This window comes from Pseudophryne corroboree, chromosome 5, assembly GCF_028390025.1.
Source record: "Pseudophryne corroboree isolate aPseCor3 chromosome 5, aPseCor3.hap2, whole genome shotgun sequence".
NCBI classification, from domain to species: domain Eukaryota; kingdom Metazoa; phylum Chordata; class Amphibia; order Anura; family Myobatrachidae; genus Pseudophryne; species Pseudophryne corroboree.
This window is the reverse complement of record NC_086448.1, coordinates 82,939,334-82,953,127: the sequence shown is the minus strand read 5'-3', so window position 1 is coordinate 82,953,127 and position 13,794 is coordinate 82,939,334. Positions and strand designations below refer to the sequence as shown.

The window sequence follows — 13,794 nt, the reverse complement described above, 5'->3', positions numbered from 1 at the left end:
AATCTTTCATATGTTTGATAACAATGGCAATATCAGGGTCTTGGTCTTGATCCTTTCGTAGTTGATCTTTGGAAATGATGGGTAATTCTCCTAAATTAGATGGGTTAATCCAACAATACATAGAAGGAATAGAGGCTTCAGTGGCTCCCAGCGAGTGTACAGCTCCTTCTGAATTACTAGTTAACAGATGTATTTGATGACATAACCCTCGGAGCGCAGGAGCAGGTATTTCCACCCAATCGTCATTAGGACTAACAAACAGGGGATGGGGTAGTCGGGAAAGAGCATCAGCATCTACATTTTGTACTCCTGGCTTATATTTTAAAGTAAAATGATAATTTGACAGGGCTGCTAACCACCTATGTCCCGTGGCATCTAATTTGGCGGTAGTATTAATGTAGGTCAAAGGATTATTGTCCGTAATTACCATGAATTGAACGCCATACAAATAATCGTGAAACTTATCCACGACAGCCCATTTTAAAGATAAAAATTCCAACTTATGAACAGCATAGTTCTTTTCACTGGCCGATAGACCTCGGCTAACATATGCAATGGGCTTTAAACCAGTAGAGTGTTGTTGGTATAATACTCCCCCCAACCCCTCAAATGAGGCATCAATATGCAATTCGTAAGGGAGCTCCGGATTAGCATATGACAGAACAGGAGAATGAGTTAGATGGAATTTTAATTTTTCAAAAGCCTCTTCACATGATGTTGTCCAGCGGTCACCAAATGCTTCATGGGGTTTGTGATAGCCTTTCAGATTTTTATCCTTTAGCTTGGTTCGATCATGTTTGTATGAAGGATATCCTTTAGTTAAATCGGTTAAAGGACGGGCAATTCTGGAGTACTGAGGAACAAATCTCCTATAGTACCCACAGAATCCCAGGAATGATCGAAGATCCTTTAAAGTATTTGGGCGTGGCCAATTTTGTACCGCAACCACCTTATCCGGATCAGTAGAGACCCCCTCCCGGCTAACCACATGGCCCAGGTATTTCACTGTGGTTTGACACAATTTACATTTGTCAATTGACAATTTTAACCCTCTTTTCTGTAGCCGGTCTAATACTTTTAACAGTCGGTGGTTATGTTCGTCCAAAGTTCTTCCAAACACAATAAGGTCATCTAAATAGACTAAAACTTCTCGATAACACATATCCCCTACTGTTTGTTCCATTGTTCGCTGAAAAGTGGCTGGGGCTCCTTTAATCCCTTGGGGCATCTTTAAAAATTCAAAAAACCCAATGGGACAAATAAAAGCCGTCTTAGGCCGGTCATCAGGATGCATTGGTATCTGATAGTAGCCACTCCTCATATCAAGTACAGAAAACCACCTGCTACCCTGCAAACAATCCAATGCTTCCTCCACTTTGGGGACAGTGTACTGGTCGGGAATTGTCCTATTGTTTAATGTACGATAATCCACACATAGTCTGATATCCCCATTCTTCTTTCTGGCCACTACAATGGGAGATGCATAGGGACTATCGGAGTCAGCAATAACTTGATTCTCTAATAAACCCTTTAAATGCTGTCTGACATCGTCAAAATCGGCTGGTGCCAATCGCCTAGATCTTTCTCTAAAAGGAGTCTCATTGGTCAGATGAATACGATGTTCTATCCCAATGGCCGTGCCCAAATCCCATTCCCTCAAGGAAAAAACTGGCCCTTTTTTTATTAATTGAGAAATTAGCTGGTTCTTCTCATCCCCAGTTATGTCACTGTTTTGAAAGCACTCTGAAATTTTAGTAATAAATTCATTCTCAGGGTCACTATGAATAACAGGAAGTAAGGTAGTTGGGGAACTTACACCCACTCTGTTTACCCTAACTGTATCCAATCCAGGGATACCTATGGATGTAGGGTTGGATATCTTTTGTTGTTCCAAACACCACTCAGATAACATCTTAAATAAATTTGAATTAGTGCCTACAATTACTGACACTACTCCCTTATCTCCAGGAGAGTCAGGGCAAACCAAGGCCAGAAAGGGTAATGGGTCTTGATATCCAGATGGTTGTTGAGGAAATTCTATCTGAGTAACTACATATCCCAGGTAGGGATACTTCTGTTCACTTAAACCCCAAATAGTTAATCCATCAAAGGGCATTAAGGGGACATCAGACATATATTGATGGTACCAACTTTCAAAAATTATAGATACTTGAGATCCACTATCAAGTAAAGCGGTACAGAAGTGACCATTTAATAAAACAGGCAACAGAGGGGCCTGTCCCATCATTCCTTCAGGTATAACAGAGGGCCACTGGGTACTCCCCATTTTGCAGACAATTATTGGTTGGGAGCCGGTGCGGGGTTCATCGACATCCCCTCTACGTTTCCCGGCTGTTCACACTGACTTCTATCAATGGTAGATACTAGGGAAGGGAAACTTCTTCCTTGACTACATTCAAAAGATCTATGTCCCAATTGTCCACATTTGTAGCAAGTGATATTGGAATTATCTCCAGATCTCCTACTGAACCCTCTACCCCGTCCAGATGATGACACTCTTGAAGTAACAGATGGTACATTCTGTAAAGAAATCAACTGATCTAATTTCTTATTTTGTTCCTCTATTAGCTTTAACAACTGCTCATTAACTGAAGAAACTTCAGGTGTAGGAACAATTACTTTAACTCGCTTTAAAGTCTTCTCTCTGTTTTCAATCTGCACCTCTTCTAGTTTTACTTCCTTTATCAATTCACCTAAAGTAGGAGCAGGATCCCTGGGTAATATACATCTCAGACGTTGAGCCACGGGGTTGGTAGTCAAAGCCCCTCTCAATATGTGTTTCAACCGCCTTCCATCAATTTCTTGAGGACCAATCCCTCCTTTATCCAGCAGCTTGTAAAGAATTTTGTCTAACCGATAAATATAATTGGTAAGAGTTTCGTTAGGCTCTTGATAAGTCTGATTCAGTCTCGATAAGATGTCCCCTACATCCTCTAGTGTTCCAAAGGAATAGTCTAAGGCCTCGAAATAATCTCTCAAAGTAGCTTGTGAATTACTTCTCCTTGTAGCATGAATTATTCCCATAGCGGGTCCCCTCAAACTTTCCACAATCCGTTGTTTTTTTATATGTTCTGGGCATCTCCACTCCTCCGAATGTTGTACTGCCGCCTCCCGCCATACATCATAGTTCTCTTCTCCTGTGGGAACTGGAGTTACTCCCGAAAAGATTCTCAGTCTCCGATACCCCCCTTCATAATGCCATCGTTCAAAATGACTAACCACTTTATCCATTACATTTTCAACTTGGGGATCTATTGTATTCTTATCTAATGATTCTTCTTCGGAGGTACTACTTTTATGTTGATAACATCCTGCACTTGTACTCTCAATTTTACTATCATCTTGTTTTATGGTCTTCTGCCCCTCATCTACATACTTATCTACTGGCCACATTACTTTCCATTTCTTACCAGGGGCCTTTTCAATTAAAATATTAGCGGGTATTACAGAAGCATCTAATTGATTGTCATTACTAATTAGAATGGCACAGATTTCATCATTAACTCCTTTCCATTTATCTACAATATATGGTTGTTTTATTCCATACATTTTCTTTACTTCACTTACAATATCTTCATCTATTATCTCCATAAAATTTCCCAAAATGCTTACACTTTTCTGTGCATCTACACCTTTGCTTCTACACCAACTATATATATCTTCTCCCTTTATAACCTCCATTTCTATCTATCTGTTCAGATCTCAGCTTTAGTGCCTCCAAATGTAACCCTTTATTTTATCAAGAATATCGGTGTTAAATAAAACTGTGCCTCCACCCAAGTAATTTTTTTTCTATTTGTGAAATGAAATAAGTTTAGGGTATACTCGGGAACACCCTGTTACTCACATATGTGTATCTAGCGGTAATATACACTCTTAAACAATATATTTTCCTTCCTTACAGGTTTACCTTAAAGAATCATGGCTCTTCAATTCTTCACCGAGGAACAGACACAGGTAAGTAATCACTATTCCAACAGTTACGCATATACTTTACTGACAGATATTTATAAATTCTCAGTACATTTAATCCATAACACTCAAAATGCTTTTATAGATAAAAATACACCCAATGGATGATATCAACTCATATGCACTACTATACATTTATAATAACCACTACATTAGGATAATGATACTCAAAATACACATAGTTCAACACCTGAATAGTGTCCATATATATATATATATAAAGTAGTTATATTGTCTCTTCTTACATGTAGGTATCCAGACTACAGAAATCTAAGAAAAATATTTGTATTGTTTGGTTTTATATATGCATATATAAGCAGATTGTTTCCTGTAGAACTGGCTGTTTATAGCTATATCTTTGAAATCTTGTTATTGCTGTTGGTTCTTCACTAGAACTGTTTATTCTAGCTATAATAGATATTTCTAGCAGATGGTAACAGTATTTAAATTGGAAGCTGTGAAATATTGGCTACACTTTATATCAGGATCTCTGCACTGCTACCTTGTAACATCAACCCTTTGCCAGGATTGAGTGAGTTTACCAATTAGATAAATTGTATCTTTGCTGTCTAGACCGACAGATTTTATCTGGGTACTGTAAAGGTCCTGAGCTGTGCTGGTACTACCTTTTCAGGGCTAAATCTCGTATACAGTCAGTAAAACTTAGCCTTGTCCTCATAGATATTCCTTCTGCATAGTCCTGTGGTAAGATCTGTAGTAGTTTGTAATATAAATAGTGGATAAAAGATGCTATGGTATATATATATATATATATCCTACTTATAAATTCAGAGTTCTATATGACTTCCGTAGATAAATTGTTCCAGCCACTTGTCACCTTTATATACTACTCCTGCAGACTGCTAATGGTGGCAAGAAATGGATAGTCACTAGGGTGGTTAGTAAAGCTTATAGTCAATGCTTATAGTGCTGAAACCCTGGCTAAGTGTTCCTGGTGAGAAGGTGTGTATATAAACGTTTTACAGACCTCAGATGTCTTCAGTGAGTGACTCCTGTCACTCACCCTCTGGTTTACGGATAGCTCCACCCACTCAGTATTTTCATTGGTGGGCAGCAGGTCAGTTCATTAGTTGAGCGGTAATGGTTGGTGGGGATCGCGTTCAGCCCTCCGGATAGAACAGCTGGATGTCGCTGCTCGTGATCCGTGCTGTGTCTCCTTCCTCACAGGTAACTGCTTCCCAGGCTCGTTAAGATAGAGGTCTCTCTGGCGCTGTATGTGGGGACGGCAGCGTCTACACTGATGCTCCCTGCCATGAGTAGATTACCTCAGGATATGCCGGTAACTGCTCCCCCGACTGTCGGTCCGCTCAGCACATCAGTTCACCGCCAACCACCGCTTCACCCGCGCTCCGTCTGTCAGCACAGCTGATCACTTCTTCGGCGCTTCGTCTTCACAGCACCGCTGGCCACTTCTCCGGCGCTCCGTCTTCACGACTCCGCCGGCCGCTGATGAAGATGCCGGGTACCTTCTTCCTGGCGATCAGTCTTCAGTGGGCTATCTCTCGTTAGGGAGGCTACACCAGCTCTTCTGCGCCGCCAATGTTCACATCACAGCTCGTCGCGGCGGGCAGAGAGAGGCATAAGCATCTCCCTCAGAGGCGCACACACTAGTCCTGAATAGCGCTTCAGCTCCCCCTTTTATACGGGAGCCCCAGGGGCCACGAGAGCAGGCTCAGTCTCCAGGGGGTAGAAATCTCCCGCCGACAGCGCGAGCTATCTTGCTCCAGTCCTCGTGCCTCACTGATTTCTGACAGAACACTGTAGTCACCATTTTAGTCCCTCATATTTCTAATAATACCATTCTATTAGTGGTATTAACTCAGTGTTCTCACTTCTTATCATTGTTATACATATAACAGGTTTATCTTTGTGTGATACAATTAAACAAATCACAATGAATCGCCAATCTCCCTTATATTTACCTCACAACTGATTAAATATATTTACAGACACTACTACTCCTATATATATACATATATATGTTTTTATTATAACTAACAGTACACAAAATTTGAAACATCCCTACACACACGTAACGCCTCCTCTACTGCCTCTACCGGTGACACACACGTAACGCCTCCTGAACCAGTGACACTTACACATGTAACTCCACCTGTACCAGTGCCGCTTACACACGTAATGCCCCCTGTAGCAGTGACGCTTACACACGTAACGCCCCCTATACCAGTGACGCTTACACATGTAACGTCCCCTATACCAGTGCCGCCTACACGCGTAACGCCCCCTGTAGCAGTGCCGCTTACACACGTAACGCCCCCTGTACCAGTGACAAAGAATTACTCGACCCTCCCCCACTCAAGTAACTCTGGGCCCCATCTGCGGCACCCCCACACACCCCCTCCACCACCTGCTGTAGCTCCGAGCCCCCTCCCCCACCCGCAGCAACCCCACACCCGCCCCACCACTACATCCGCCCCTTCCCCACCCAGAGCACCCCTGAAACTGCTCCTCCCCCAAACGCAGTGGCTCCGGACCACCACCCACAGCACCCACACACCCTCCCCCACCTGCGGCACCACCGCACCAGTCTCTCCCCCACCTGCGGCACCACCGCAACCGCCCCTCCGCCGGCACCCCAGGATCCCATCCACATCTTCCCCGCATCCACCACTCCCCCAAACAAAGCACCTACTAGGTGATTCATCAGGCTCTGCGTGCACTGTTCACGCTGTTGCAAGGGGCTTCCACCCCTTAACCATTGCACGCCCTTTGTCCGTGCAATATGTAACCACTCACACAATTATGATTGGATGTAATACTCCATATAATAAAAACATAGCATGCCACAAGGGTGTGCAAGGTTTAAGGGGGTGTAGCCCCTTACGACAGTGTGAAGAGCGCCCGTAGGGCGCGACGATTCACCCAGTAAGATATAATAGGATAGGGGTCTTTAGCCTCCTGAGGAAGCCTTGACACTCCTGAGGAAGCCACGCGTAGAGGACCTTATCTGATTACCTCCTGACGTGGGCACTCACTGTGGACATACCCTGGACTGCCTAACACATTGCCTATTCATTCAGATAAATCCCCCTGTGCTGTGAACAACAAACTGGAGGATAAAGACCCCTTATGATATGCTTGATTGCATATTACCTATTGAGGTGCTGAATATCCATTGAATTTAACAAGTTAATACTGCACTATGAGGGGTGTATTTTATGCTTGCTGATTTTAGATCCCTTGTGCTGTGAACAACAGATTGGAGGACTAAGTCACAGTATTTGATGTGCACGATAGAAAACGCACCATCTGGTACGCAGATTACTTATATAAGTGTTGTCAAGTCACTAAACTAAGTGTGAAGTTACTGCACCATCAGACACTTGTCCCCTCTCCCCCAAGTGATTCAAGGTGTACAGTGAATGGTGGAATTCCAACCACTTCTTTGAATAGCACAGTGTCACGATTCTGAACATATGATAGGATTAGGTGTCATCAGTAATAATCTGGTGGTCCGTTTTCATAGGTTTTGACCACTGATGTCTACTGGTAGCGTGTCTGCTTCCCAGACATGCTACCAGTAGACATCATAATAATAATAATAATAACTAGCTGTAATACCTGGCGTTGCCTGGGTTTAAATCTTTAAGTTATTAAGTTATCAATGAGTTGGATGTGACTGTCAACATACAAAAAATAAGTAGCAGCTCTTCCAACACACCCATGAGGTTGCCGCCCAGTGTCGTTTTTGTTTTTGGGGTGTCGCCAGTAGCCCTAATCCCCAGCTTTCATTTTTGTTCAGTTTTTTCTATTTTTTTTATTTTGCAGATTTTATTTTTGTGTATTTTTTGTTTTGTTTATGCAGATGTGTACTTTGTACATTTATGTGTATGTTTTTGTTTTGTTTTTCAATAACTTTTTTTTGTTTTGTATTTGCAGATATGTATTTTTTGTGTTTTTCTTTTTTGTGTTTTTATTTGTTTTGTATTTGCAGATATGTATTTTTTGTGTTTTTTCTTTATTTTTGTGTTGTTTTTTATTTTGTATTTGCAGATGTGTATTTTTTGTAATTTTTCTTAATTTTTGTGTTTTTTTTTATTTTTTTGCAGATGTGTTTTTTTACTAGTGCATAAGACAAAACAATTTTTGCCAAAAACCAGCCTTAGATTTGCCTGGCTTCTCAGCTGGGCTAGTGCCCACCGGCTGGGCAGGGCTAGTGCCCGCCGGTTGGGCAGGGCTGGTGCCTGCCGGCTGGGCAGGGTTAGTGATCACTGGTTGGGCCAGGCTAGGGCCCGCTGGCTGGGTCGGTCTTGGGGCCACCTTCTGGGCCAATCTTGTGCCCCTATCCTTGGCCTGGCTAGTGCCCATCGGCTGGGCATGGCTAGTGCCTGCCGGCTGGGCATACCTAGTGATCTTTTTCTGGGCCAGGCTAGGGCCTGCTGGCTGGGTCAGACTTGGGCCCACCTTCTGGGCCGGGCTTGGGGCCGACGGCTTGGCCCGACTGGGGGCCGACGGCTTGGTCCGGCTATGGCCCGTCAGCTTAGGACCCTCTGGTTTGGCCGGTTGAGGGCCCGCCAGCTTGTTTTGGCGAGGGCTTGCCAGCTTGACAAGACGCCTCACCGCTGGATCAGCTGTGCGCCGCACCACTGGTTGATCTGGGCGTGGTGCTATATATCTATAGGGATTCCAGCATGGTATTTTTGCTACACCTGCTGTCGGCATCCTCTCACTTTGAGCACTGAACAGAAATGGCAGTAAACTGCCTGGGTGGTGATATTTATAGCCTCAGCCTTTCCAGCTGGCTCCAACCGCTTCTAGCCAGTTCCAACCGGTTTAAGCCAGTTCCAACCGGTTCTAGCCAGTTCCAGCTGGTTCCAACCGGTTCAAGCAAGTCAGATCACAACCATGCAGAATGAGGTGGTGAAAAGTGTGTTTTGTGATTTTGGGGGGCTTTTTTATGCAGGAGGGGGTTGAGTTATATTTTTTGTATGTTTTGGGGTTTTTGTAACCTTTTTTTGAGGAGGATGGTGGGTTGTATTTTTATTTTTTTTGTTTTGTCTTTTTTTTTTTGCAGGTTGATGGGTTGTAAATTCTTTATTTTTTATTTATTTTTTACGAGTAGGGGGCTTGTATTTTTTTGAGTTTTTCTTTATTTACTGTATGTGTATGTTTTTTTATTTTGCAGATGTGTTTTTTGTGTTTTTTCTTTACTTATGTATTTTTTTTTCTTTTTTGTTTTTGCAGATGTGTTTTTCACTATTACATATTACAAAACCATTGTGAACAAATACAAGCCTTAGAATGGCCGGCTGGCTGGGCCAGGCTAGGGCTCATCGGCTGGGCAGTCTAGTATTAGTTTAATGTTAAGAAACAACAAATAAACAAATAGACACGTGTATTAAAACATAGCTATAAACATTGAGATGAAAGCAATCCCATGTGAGCTGACAATATGGTGAAATATCAGATTTAGAACTGTAATTTAGTAAGAAAGATTCTCTATGCATATAATACTGCAGTCACAGTAGCCTAATAAATAAATAATGGATATACAAATTCCTACATGGATGTACATTATAGGCCAGAAAGAGTAAGGTCAGCGACAGTAATTATTATTGGTAGAAAGCAATATAAGGTACAAAGTCTGTGCGCTCTTACATAAAGGACACACTACACTGAGTCACACAGCGACAATCTCAGGCCAGATATGACTGAGCCAGCAACACTTGGAAAGGCTTTCTTACTGTTACAGCCTTGCCCCTAACACATGGCATGGAAAGTTTGGTAAAGTATCATTGTTATAGAGCACAGTAGTAGAAAAGACATTTTTAGGAAAACAGATTTAGCTGCCATATAAGTATAGGAAATACATTGTTACTAGCCAACCAACATCTCACAGATAAGAGGGATAATATAGCAGCCTGCACTTACTGTAGTGTGAGAGATGAACAGCTGCTGCATATTGTGTGTCGCTAGACAGGGATCACGGTGCACAATCTAGGTTACACAGGCAGAAGACAGGTCTGATACTAGTGACCCGCGCCACGCATCACAATACTTACTCTGTGACTTCATACCAATTCCTCTGCTACATAACACCTAATCCTATGTAACTAGTAGCACTGACGATATGGCAGTAACTGCCTGCAGGTGAGATTAGACAGAGCCATGGAACAGCTGACATCACAATGGGTCTGATGACATCACAATGGGGTCAGGGGCCAGCTAACATCCCATGCCATGTGATATATGACCATAAAATCCTATGTAACTAGAACATAATTTTGCAAACGAAGACACAAATTTGAGAGAACAAGTAGAAAATGCGTAGAACATTAGATGCGCTTTGCCCCCAGAAACATTAAAGGGTTCTGCACCTAATTGTGTTTCACACAATCCAACCCTCTCCAACATAGGGCCTAATTCAGACCTGATCGCAGCAGCAAATTTGTTACTTAATGGGCAAAACTATGGGGGTCATTCCGAGTTGTTCACTCGCAAGCTGCTTTTAGCAGCTTTGCACACGCTAAGCCGCCGCCTACTGGGAGTGAATCTTAGCTTCTCAAAATTGTGAACGACGGATTCGCAATATTGCGATTAGACACTTCTTAGCAGTTTCTGAGTAGCTCGAAACTTACTCTGCCATTGCGATCAGTTCAGTCAATGTCGTTCCTGGTTTGACGTCACAAACACACCCAGCGTTCGCTCAGGCACTCCCCCGTTTCTCCAGCCACTCCCGCGTTTTTCCCAGAAGCGGTAGCGTTTTTTCACACACACCCATAAAACGGCCAGTTTCCGCCCAGAAACACCCACTTCCTGTCAATCACATTACGATCACCAGAACAAAGAAAAAACCTTGTAATGCCGTGAGTAAAATACCTAACTGCATAGCAAATTTACTTGGTGCAGTCGCACTGCGGACATTGCGCATGCGCGTTAGCGACTAATCGCTCCGTTGCGATAAAAAAATAACGAGCGATCAACTCGGAATGACCCCCTAGGTGTACTGCAGGTGGGGCAGATATAACATGTGCAGAGAGAATTAGATTTGGGTGAGTTATATTGTTCCTGTGCAGGGTAAATACTGGCTGCTTTATTTTTACACTGTAATTTACATTTCTATAAAATTTTCAATGAATTTTAGATATCCATGAAAATGACCGATACTTTGCAACTGCGCATGCATTTAAATAGTTAAAAATATGCGCAGTGCAGGCGTTCATGATGTAGGCACGGTCTCAGGAATGTATTAGAAATATATTGGTTGTTAACTGGGTGGTGACTGGGAGGTGGCTGCTCAGAGACATGGGGCCTATTTACTAAGCCTTGGATGGAAATAAAGTGTCCGGAGATAAAGTACCAGCCAATCAGCTCCTAGCTGCCATGTTACAGGCTGGGTTTGAAAAAGGTCAGTTAGGAGCCGATTGGCTGGTACTTTATCTCCATCCAAGGCTTAGTAAATAGACCCCATATAGTCTTACGGGCATGGTATGGGAGTGTTCCGGTCATGTCCCATAACTGGTTGCAAACTCTTATCATGGGGCTGCTGCAAGTTTCCATGGTGTGACCAATGCATGCGTCTAAAGACAGACAATATGGGTGTCATCACAGATCCATTTATAGGCTGCAAAGTGTTTACATCTGCAGAGCAGACTGTCCCTCCACGGATCAGCAAGGCAAAGGTGCAACTCTAATAAGCACTCTGGTGTGTTCACCCTTTTCTTTCTTTCAGCGTGAATGATGGCAGAGTTCTGCAGATATTCCTTGCCACTGTGCAGGTGCTGTCAGTGTGCAGGTGCAGTAACACAATTGCCCTCTTTCAGATTGTGGTGTCATAACCAATAACACCACAATGAAGTGCCGGCAAATTTCAACGCCTAGGAGCAAATGTAATAGAGTCTGATTCAGGGTTGGACTGGCCCACTTGGGTACAGGGGAAACCACCGGTGGGCCCTACTGCCTGGGGGGCCCACCCCCACCCCCACCTCTAGGGATCAGGTTCCAGACTGTGCTGTTACTAATCTAGTACATTATCTTGCATACATTAAAGTATTTACTGTATCTATTTATCTAGGAGACCAACACTTGCAAAATGGTTAGGCAAACCAATGTGGTGGCAGGGCACACCCTCTCTGGAGACTGGCCACACCCCTAAACATGGGCCCCTACCACTGTATTTCCCCGGTGGGCCCTACATGTCCCAGTTCGCCCCTTGTCTGATTTATTTTCTGAGTTTGCACAAGAATCTTCCGAGACTCACAGTATGTAATAGCCTGCGAGTTTTAAAGTGCCTATGTGACTTGAACTCGACACCATGCATGTTTGCTGGTGAGAAAACCTGCAAAGGGTGAGCATTTCATTGCATACGGCGTGTTGGCTTTGAAAGCAGTGCAGTCATTGGTCTTTTAAAGTCACATGATTTTGACATAATTTGCCCTAAAAAGTTTCACAGGTTTTATGAAGTTGGAGACAGGTGTAGAGGAGTGTTTGTCAGCGGTTCCCCTGTACACATCAGAGCTGTCGGGATGCCGGTGGTCACATGACTGACTCTAGCATCACCACACTAAAGATCCGGGCATCAGAGGGGGTAAGTATTTTGACCCCATCTACCCTACACTAACCCTAAACTCCCAGGGGTGGGCTGCTAGGACCAACCCTTTTGGGGTGAGCTGCTAGGGCTTACCCTCTGGGGGTGGTGGCTAGAGCTAACCCTCATGGGGGGGGGGTGGCTAGGGCTAACCCTCGAGGGGGGGTGGCAACTAGGGATAACCCTCAAGGGGGGGCCTAGGGCTAACCATAGGGAAGCAGCTAGGGCTAACAACTAGAGATGAGCGGGTTCGGTTCCTCTGAATCCGAACCCGCCCGAACTTCAGGTTTTTTTACACGGGTCCGAGCAGGCTCGGATCTTCCCGCCTTGCTCGGCTAACCCGAGCGCGCCCGAACGTCATCATCACGCTGTCGGATTCTCGCGAGGCTCGGATTCTATCGCGAGACTCGGATTCTATATAAGGAGCCGCGCGTCGCCGCCATTTTCACACGTGCATTGAGAGTCATAGGGAGAGGACGTGGCTGGCGTCCTCTCCGTTTAGAGAAGAGAGAGACACAGTATTTTGGGGAGCATTATTAGGAGGAGTACTACTATACTGTATACTACTATACTACTTGCTGAAGTGATATTTATAGATTAGATAGTGTGACTGTAAGTGTATTATCTGACTTGTGGGGGAGACACTGACAGTGGGGAGCAGTTAGAGTCTGAGAGCAGGACTCAGGAGTACATATAACGTACAGTGCACACTTTTGCTGCCAGAGTCAGTGCCACACTGCCATTGTTGTGACCACACTGACCACCAGTATAATAATATATTTTGTGATTGTCTGCTTAGGCCTCGGAGTACTAGTTGCAAGTTGCAACGTGACCTGAAGTGACCACCAGTTTAATAATCAATCACCACCAGTTTAATATATATATATATATATATATATATATAATTGTATATAATATATATATAATATTGTATACCACCTACCCGTGATTTTTTTTTTTTTCATTCTTCTTTATACATACTACTATAGTAGCTTACTGTAGCAGTCTGTGGTGCTGTGCTGACCTGACAGTGTCCAGCAGGTCCGTCATCAGTCATTACATAATAAATATATATAGTACCTGTCCGGCTGCAGTACTAGTGATATTATATTGATTTCATCTCATTATCAATAATTTATCATCCAGTCTAGACTCTATATTAGCAGCAGACACAGTACGTTAGTCCACGGCTGTAGCTACCTCTGTGTCGGCACTCGGCAGTCCATCCATAA

At 43.6% G+C, this 13,794-nt stretch overlaps 1 protein-coding gene across 1 annotated transcript; it reads right to left on the bottom strand.

The window, feature by feature from the left end:
* Window positions 1–2,298: 2,298 nt before the first annotated feature.
* On the bottom strand, window positions 2,299–3,702 carry LOC134929555 (paraneoplastic antigen Ma2-like). The gene has a single exon (XM_063925149.1). The coding sequence runs from the start codon at window positions 3,700–3,702 to the stop codon at window positions 2,299–2,301; it is 1,404 nt and encodes a 467-aa protein (XP_063781219.1).
* Between the last annotated feature and the right edge of the window lie 10,092 nt (window positions 3,703–13,794).